The sequence below is a fragment of the Triticum dicoccoides genome, chromosome 1B (genome assembly GCF_002162155.2).
Source record: "Triticum dicoccoides isolate Atlit2015 ecotype Zavitan chromosome 1B, WEW_v2.0, whole genome shotgun sequence".
NCBI lineage: Eukaryota > Viridiplantae > Streptophyta > Magnoliopsida > Poales > Poaceae > Triticum > Triticum dicoccoides.
Window position 1 is genome coordinate 576,162,762 of NC_041381.1, and position 9,321 is coordinate 576,172,082.

The following is a 9,321-nucleotide window of genomic DNA, read 5'->3' on the forward strand; positions in this document are numbered from 1 at the left end:
CGGAGGAGAATGCATGCATGGCGGCTCAAGGAGGAGGAGTAGAGGGCCATTGTGGCTTCGCAGGAGCAAAACCGCCATGAGCTCTGGTATCACAAGCACGTCGCCTACATGGAGAGGTTCATAGACATGCGGCGCACGCCTGCAAATTTTGTTGCCGTGGTGACATGGTGGCCCTGACAGCGTTACAACCTGCCCATAATCGGGCGTGGGACAAGCTCTAGAAGGACCTTGCCATGGAGGACGATGGGGAGGAAGAGTTCATGTGACGGCGACAACAATGCCCAACAACATCGACGACATCTCCATTGACTTCAAGGCCTACGGTGACTATTAAGCTTAAACTAAACTTCTTTGCTTATAATTAAGTTTTAAGTTTAGTTCTATTTTAGGAGATCTTTTGTGTGGTGGGGAACTTAGTTGTAGCTCAGCACTGCCTATCATGACCTGACTTATGGCAAGCAAAGAGGGTCGATCAATGTCTTGAAATGTCTATGAGATGTTCAGTACATGACAACCCTACAAAATTGATTCTTGAGTGCGATTGGCGAAGTTCTGATACTATATTCACTAGCATGCTCTTCTTGCATCTCTGCTAACTAAATTGGCGTTATGTGTGGTGGCGATGAATGAGTTCTCTCTCCACTCCATCCCAATCTTCATCATCCATCTAGAATCCATCAGATCTGCTCTAGTTTGAAAGAGTTCACTCCCCGCTCCATCCCAATCTTCCTCGCCCATCTAGAACCCATCATACTCTATCGGTTTGAAAAAAAAAGAATTTTATAGGTAAAATGGTACAAAAATAATATTGTTGCGGAGCCTCAATCTTCTCTGAATTCTGATGTGCGACAATGGATTCAGAATCAAAAGCACCATTGCAAACATACTAAAAGAGCAACTGCACAGGGCACATCTTATGTTCAAGCATCATGTTGACAAACATAGATGAGATCCTTTAGAAACTTTATGAGTTAGGGAGCAATGTATTTCTCAAACTGCAGCCATTGCAGATTCTTCTCTTGTGAACAGGCCTTATCTGAAGTTAGATTTTGAGTACTTCTGTCCATTCACAATCCTAGCTAAGATTGGTATTATGGCATATCGTTTGGGCTTGCTTGAAGGAGGCTTAGTTCACCATGTTTTCCATGAACCGAAGCAACAATCCCGCAAGTGCGAGACCATGTGGCAGTGTTCGCTGCATTACCTGAACTTCCTGATCCAGAGAGCTCCAGGAGAGTTATCCCTGAAAAAAGTCTTGGATTCTCGCTCTGTGAAGACCGAATAATTAAATTTACCGGAACCGGTATGTACCGGCTGGAAATAAACCATCCATGCAATTCATCAAGATTCGTGCACTTTGTCAGAGAATAAATCACAACTCTTATACTAGTTGAATACAACTGACATGCACTGACCAAATACATGCATGACATGCAACTTTGTCACAAGAGAGATAGAGTTGTAATGGAGAGACCGGGCATGCATGATTCTCTCTCCCCATATAAATGAGATGCATTTTATTTCATCCATATATTTTGAATGATTGATATATTTTAAAGCAACTGTCTATTTTTGAAACTTTTTATATATTTGAAATCATGCTGACAAGACCTTTAAAACAAGATCAATCTTCCATATATTTGAACAACTTTTGAATTTTTATATTTCAGTTATCTTTGGAATCACTTTCATAAACCATAAGATTATTTCGCTATTTCACAAAATTGTTTCCTCCTGTTTCGCAAATTTCAAAATAGTAAGTTCACTCAGTTGAGAAAACATATTTCACTCAGTTGAGACAACATATTTTTACACATTATAAAACATAGATTTTAGTCGTTTTAAAATACCAGTTTCGCCCATATCAGGAAGTTGATTTCAATTATTCCAAAAAAATAAACTCATTTCTTTATGTTCAAGAAACCAATTTCACTCATCTAAAGAAAGATATTTCATTTGTATGAAGAAAATAATTTCATTCAGTTGAGAAAACATATTTTGAAATTGATTTCACTCGATGCAAAGAACTGATTTAAATTATTTGAAAAACATATTTCACACAATTCAAAAAATGATTTCACTCATTAAAAAGTATATCTCAAAAACTAATTTCACTTCGTATTTACGAAAATATATTGAAACGTATTTCACTATAGCAGTTTCAAACATTGAAATAAGCCGTTTCACATCAAAAAGGTATATTTCACTTTTTCCAAATAACTTATTTCACCCATTTCACTCATTTCATAAAACACATTACACTCACTCAATTGAAATACTATATTTCACTTGTTTTAAAAAAACTAATTACAGTCATTACATAAGATAGATTTCACTCACTTCACTAGGTCCAGAAAAAACACATTAGAATCGCACAATTGAAAAAACAAAATTTTAAAATTTCACATAATGAAACATTCAATTTCACATATTTCACACAATGAAACATTCAATTGTGTGATAATGTTCAAATAACTCAATTTCACATAACTGATTAATCAATTTCACACAATGAAACATTCAATTTCACATATTTACAATCTCAAATTTCATAGTTTTTTTGTACAATGTATTTGAATTAATCAATTTCACACAAACTGGTTTCAACATCTTAAGAAAACTATGTTCAGAAAAGTTGTTTCAATCATTTCAATAACTGATTTCAATTATTTTGAAAATTCAAATTTGAAATAAGTGAAATTAATATTTCATATGATTGAAATAGTAAAAATTAAACTAGTTTAAATATATTCAAGATTGGTCTTATTCTAAAGATCTTATGTTCATGAATTTGAATATATGAAAAAATTAAACAATGAAGCATTGTTGTAAAAATTTTGGGCATCTAAAAATGTAAACAAAAATAAAATGCATGGATTTGTTTGGTAGAGAGAGAGGAGAGATGTTGCATGCATGTGTACATTCCACTGTAAAAGGGACTGACGTGGGCCCTATTAATCTGACATTGATTTAACTATATACAAAGGATTAACCGCCACAAATGCACTCTTATAGTCCCTCCATTTTAAAATAGATGACTCAACTTTGTACTACACCACAACACGAATCACGAGCAAAATGACCGGTGAATGGTTTGTCGGTACATACCAGCACCGGTAAAAAGAGCTTTCTGCTGTGAAGACCCGGTGCATCGTCTCCGCGCGGTTGCTGCAATTGCATGCATCATCGTCGTGCAGTTGTCCTCTCTTCTCCGGACCACCAAGTCATGGAGCAGTGTAGTACAGCACAAAAGATGCCACGAGATTGCATCTCGAGCTCCTGGATTCACTATCCACTAGATCGACAGTGCGCCTTGGCGCGGGGTGCCTGTCGCATCAATGTGGTAAAATAGATAGTGATCAAATTAGTAGGGAGCACCTTTAAAAAATTTAGTAGGGAGCATAGTTTAGCGCTCATATTCAACAGGACAATGAATTATCTGGTCCAAGAGAACGAAGAAACATTCACTGGTATGAGAAGCAAGACATCATCAATTTCAACATGGTCATGGGATTATAAGGCCGCATCAAGTTCAGTCTGTTCATGAGATCACAAAAGCTAATTACCTGATACTAAATTCAGTACTAAGAGCATAAACATGAGAGAGCAAGTACTAAGAGTAGGATCATTATAAGCTATACTTGAGACATACATCAAGTACTACATACAAAACTTGAAAGTGTCTTTTTTCTTTCCATAGGTACACAGCCTTTAGTATATCCCAACCAAAACAAATAAAACAATCTCCTAAGAGAATGTTCTACCGACAGAATGGGTGTAGTAAAGTCTCACTATTACAATGATACAGAATCATCTTGATGAAAAGCGGTGACCAATGGCCACGATTTTTTTTCTGTTAATCAGTCATACCTGCAATGGAGGTATAGTAGATCTATAAGACATCAATTATCTATTTACATAAATCTGGGTAAAATTATGTATTTGACCTATCAAAAAGGAAAAATGAATCATATATTCTTAGTATTTTAAAACTAAACTTTGCATTGTGTGACTACTCGTCCTTGGACTCAATTCCAAGCACTTAGTGCCAATTTGAAGACCAAAACTAAATGAAACCATAAAGTTTAGACTTTTGTGCTTGCTCTGTGACAATGTTAGTTTAGCTGTGCAAATATAAGAACCATTAAATTCCTCTTATGCATTTTCCTGGAACAGAACAAATATACTCCCTCCGTTCCTAAATATAGGTCTTTCCAGAGATTTCAAATGAACTATCACATACGGATGTATATAGACACTCATTTTGCTTCGTATGTAGCCACTTGTCGAAATCTCTAGAAAGACCTATATTTAGGAACGGAGGGAGTATGTAGTTAATTTAGTAGAAATAATGGGTTTGGTTTGTTTCTATAAGCAGAGGTACCCAATAAAAAGGAAGGATGAAATGAACAAAGACTCTAAATGTGACGCACCAAAAGCGGGAGAAAGCCACCAGCGCAAGTGGCCAACACCCGACGCTGCTGAAGATATCAATGACCACCGCCGGCCACACCCCCTGCTCGGCACTGTGTTGTGGGCTGGCGGCAAGGGCCATGACGACATCGGAGACCATGGTGGCATCTGGTCGTCAGCAACCATGAAGGCCCCCACCAGAGTTGTGGCCTACGGTGTTTCCATTTTGGGCCATCTCGATGGTGTGCTCCTCTATGCGGAGCAGCGACACAGATTACGCCCTGGCACATTACACGCTTTCCCTATCCACCCGGTGGTCCAACACTTAGGCCACTGCACAGCATAGGCAGAGCAAGATATTGATTTGCATCCCTAAATAATACCAATAGAAAACATTACCATAAATACATATCCTCCATATTATCAATCAAAAGTACTTGAAACTAAAATTACAGAAGAACATTCATTTCATAAGAGCATAACCTAACCACATGCTAAATCAAACTGTCATTGATTTGAAAGTTTCATCATCAGCCAAACTCATCTCGAAGTTGTCATAAATCCATATCTTCGATCTAAAATGGTCTACTTTCTTCATAAAGCAATCAACCAAACAAGTATCTTTTAAGAATGAGCATAGATACGACATCAGGAGCTCTCTCACAGAACAAACATGGGAACGTGTCAAGAATTAGCAAGACTAAAACAACAAACATGAATTGTGTGTTGCTTGCGGATTTGTAAAGAAAATAACATCTGAATGAAAAATCAAAATTACTACATGGTACATCATGAATTGTTGAGGAAGAAAATAAAGATGCAGGCTACAAAATTCAAAAGATTTCTCTCTGAGCCTACAATACTCACTTTGTTGCAATTATGAAGGAATAACAGCAAACGAGAGCCAGGAACACGCTAATAGCTATCATTCCATGATAATATCAAATCCAGTCTTCCACATACCCTTTGTCCTAGACCAAAAGAAATGCACAAATGGTGAGCGTTATAAGGAATTGTTTTTGGGTCAGTACAAAGCATACTAACCCCATTAAAATTCAGTGCATGGAGGCGAGATTTAAGTATGATAATTAACCAACTCAACTGCAATAATTTTTTCACCACAGCTGATTGTAAAATAATGTTTTCACATGGATAATCAGAAGTAGCAGGAAAAACCAAGATATGTGGCCTACTCACATGCAGCTTGTATGTAGGCAGTGGACAGAACAGAGAAGTTTTCCCCTCTGCAACATAAATAAGCATGTTCATGTTAAGAAACAAATTCATGTTAAGCCTACATAGGAACCTGGTGTGCATAACTGCAAACTATAAGCGCGTAGCTAACGGCCCATTGCCAGCATCTACATCGTAAAGTGTTACATTAATCGATAATAAATAGGTCAGACAAAGCTAAATGTGCTATTATTTCCCAGTGGAAAACCATGATATTCGAATCCCAGTTTGTAATGTTAATAGTAATTAAAAAACTGTGAGGCAGTGCTTCAAAACTTTAAATTGCAAAAGCAATAAACCTGGGAAGCAAAGCCTCCAGGACATGAATAGGAGGATAGCTCACATCAAAAATAGAATATGACCATTTATGCTAGTCAACCAGAAGGCCAGTTGAATATACGCAATTAATTGCTATTAAGAGAGCCAAAGCAACACATGCATTTCATATTTTTATTGGATGAAGCGCATAATGTATACTGTATAAACAAATTCGAAGTTCAGTTATGGTCAACCCTACCTTGATACAAGTAGGTCTAATATTGCAAACTGAAACCGCGATGTCTACAAAATAAGCTGCACACTGAGCACTGAAATATCATCTGCACCTCACAGACCTTGCAGGATGCTCTATCCAATTTGTTGTGAGTCTAGAATATGATCTTTTTTAAAGATTAAAATCATATTGGTAAAAGATGTACAAAACAACAGACAATCAAAACCTAGTGCTAGAAGTAAGGGTCCTCATAGTAAAAAAAATCATGTTGAGTAAATATGGACCTTACAGGATGCTCTATCCAAGTTGAGAGATATTTTCAAGCAGTAAATGGTGTTTGGAGTAGCACTTGACAATGGCATAGGCATGCTCATGTGTACAGAGTTCATGGTAATCAGAGGAAGTAGCAAAGCTCAGGTGCATATGGACCCATAATACCATATCGCAAATCAACCAGAGTGATAGACATCATTACTTCGGATAACCTATAGCCGAGTTACATTAGATACAGATGGTACTGTAGTGAAAATCTTAGTATCACACCATTTTTGACAAAAAATAGTACGAGGGGCTACTACTGCGTTATTATATTATTTATAAGCAAAAATTTACATGACTAATCCTAACCTCTTAGCTGCCCACAATCTGGATTGTCAACAGCCATACACAATCCCCTTTGATAATCTAAAGACACCATGCCCAATGAGAAGAAGACAAATAAGATTGGAATGCAAGTTACCGAATCATAGAAGAAGACACGTTGTGAAGACCATACTTATTTTTTTCTACATTTATGAAATGAATAATCTGATTTTGTTAGTTAGTTGCCAAGCATATCTTATTACCATCAACGTTGTGTGCATCTAGGCATGCTAGTTGTGCTATATTTCTACCAGCTAATGGACTGTAACTTCGACCAAAATTTTCAACATAACCTGTGTGTTCTCTGCTCACTACACTATCCTTCATCCCTTTCACTTTCAGAAATATCAGAGTAAGTGAGAATTGATATACAGTTGTTTTCCAATATTCGGTTCTTTCATAGCCATGTTTATAAGGCAACAAAAACAAAGATGTATTTTGTATGCCCACAGTTTTACCCAAGTTTTAGCCATGAGGTGAAGGTTCCTCCTGACAACCAGCTAAGGCCTTGTACAACTTACTACAACCGGATCAGAGAAGCACATGATCTTATTTTAAAGAAGAGATAGATTAGCTTATCTGAGATGACCCAGACGTGCAGCCAAGCAGTGGGTGCCTGACCAATGCTTCAGTCCGCGCGTGTTAGGCCACGGCCAAGGGTAGCATAACCCAGTGTTGGTTCGACGCCGCCGTCGGGGAGGAAGACAGAGGTTGGCTGCACCATCAGGAACCAGTCTATGTGCGTGAGATGTATGCCACTCAATACACACATGAGAAAAACTGATTACGATTCAGTGGTTCATGATGTCAACTTCAGATTCAGAATAAGCTAATAGAACCTAGTACAGGAAGAAACTGAACTTCTTATGGAAATTTCTCCTCAAGTTAAAGTGTTAATCATCAAGATTTTTTAAAATTTGGCGAAGCACATCTGTACATCGAAAACGTAAGATTCATATCAAATCGGATAGCAGGAAATGAAAACAATAGGTGCAGCTCTAGCACTCGAACCAATATGGCGCTCTCGTTGCATTGAAATGTTGTTCAGATGTTTTGAAATACCCTTTTCTTTTTTTCTCCCGTGTGTAGATCATTTCTTCCAGGGGCGCTCAATTTTGCTCCAAAACCACCGATTAACCTAGTCTGAAACACTTGCCTACACAGTTTCAGATCGAACAACTCAACCTATTCTATTCTATTCTAGCTCTAGCTTTAGGTGGCCACAAGCCAAAATCAACTAAGATAATGATTCGTGGCCATTATCTTGGGATTACGGAAGATAAAAAACGAACTGGCCAAGAAGCTATGAAATTCGTCCAAAGAAAAAAGGGGAAAAACAAGAACAGGTGGAGGCATGAAGCTAGACTTTGGGAGCAGAGGGGCGGGCTGGAGATCAGACCTCATGGATAGGGAAGGAGATGGCGGTGCCGATTGGGTTGCTGCTGCCTCCAGCGAGCCGCCACAGTAGACCAACCACCGCACTGCCGCTCCAATCCGACAAGGCCGACGTCAGGGTTGACCTCCATGACAGATCTGCACAAAAGGTCCTAATGATGGCTCTGCGGAGCAACGACGCGAGTAGCAGTCTGCACAGTCTTCCCGACGGGGAGAGTAACGGCGTCGGTGGCGGCGACAGGAGAAAAGGGGAAGGAAAGGCGATGGGAGCGCGATGGATCAGAGGCGGCTCACCTCGGGTTGTCCTCTTCCCGGAGGAGCACCAACTTGAGGACACGCTCCGGTGCTCCTCGCGTTGATGGCGAAGCAGGAAGACATGCGGCGGCGGTTGGTGGTAGATTTCCTCGTCCACCGCTGCCTGTTGCCCCTCCACAACTTGAGGGCCGGTGGTGAGGGACGAGCTCGACCGGGAGAGCGGCGGCGGTGGCAAGCTCGGCACGATGCAGAGTAGTAGTGGCCGCGGTGCTTCTCGGACGGTGACGGTGGCGCGAGGGGAGGCGACGAGGAGAAGCGGAGGGAGTGGGGGCGTCAACACGAGAGAGTTGTCCGCGCGCATCCTGGGGCGACGGCGCGCGCCGCCCGCTTCCCGACAGGGCGTGCCGCTTTCTACAGGTCCTTCGCAGGGCGGTGGAGAGGAGGCAGCGGAGGAGTCGGGCGCCGGCGGAGATGATGGCGGCGTGGGGCAGGGAGGCGGGCGCGGATCGAGGGTTCGGAGGGAGGCGCGACCGCGCGAGAAGAGGAAGGAGGAGGGGCTGGGACGCGAGGACGCGCGGGCGGGGCGGCGAGTGTGGGGAGGAGGCTGCTAGGGCTTGCCACGGGAGCTGCTAGCTTTTATAGGCCTCTATGTGAAATGACCAAAATACCCCGGTGGGGGCATGGTATTTACATTTTGCTGCCATCACTATTCATTCCAGTAGTGTCAATCCCAATCCAACGGCCCAGGCTTCTCCAGATCTCGATCGTACGGACGAGAACGCATCAAGGGAAACGATCCGGCGGCCGAGAGTGCCTGAGTTCTAAGGAGCCTTGTAGGAGCCTTCTTCTCTTATTTCTGGATGGCCCCATTACTGCATGGCCCCATCTCT

General features: G+C 40.8%; 1 protein-coding gene across 1 annotated transcript; it reads right to left on the bottom strand.

Moving 5' to 3' along the window:
• Positions 1–6,925: 6,925 nt before the first annotated feature.
• On the bottom strand, positions 6,926–9,032 carry LOC119348868. Its single transcript, XM_037616867.1, has 3 exons — positions 8,471–9,032; positions 8,181–8,314; positions 6,926–7,496 (listed from the first exon to the last, which is right to left on the bottom strand). Exons 1-3 carry the CDS (start codon positions 8,790–8,792, stop codon positions 7,410–7,412), a joined length of 543 nt encoding a protein of 180 aa, XP_037472764.1. The 5' UTR covers positions 8,793–9,032; the 3' UTR covers positions 6,926–7,409.
• Positions 9,033–9,321: the final 289 nt, after the last annotated feature.

Bases quoted from the DNA above. Each gene is read 5' to 3' on its own strand.
- LOC119348868 (XM_037616867.1), bottom strand. From the start codon at position 8,792: ATGCGCGCGGACAACTCTCTCGTGTTGACGCCCCCACTCCCTCCGCTT. The intron at 8,315-8,470 runs GTGAGCCGCCTC...CCTTTTGTGCAG, and splicing joins CGGGAAGAGGACAACCCGAG to ATCTGTCATGGAGGTCAACC. The intron at 7,497-8,180 runs GTCTGATCTCCA...CTGATGGTGCAG, and splicing joins TCTCCTTCCCTATCCATGAG to CCAACCTCTGTCTTCCTCCC.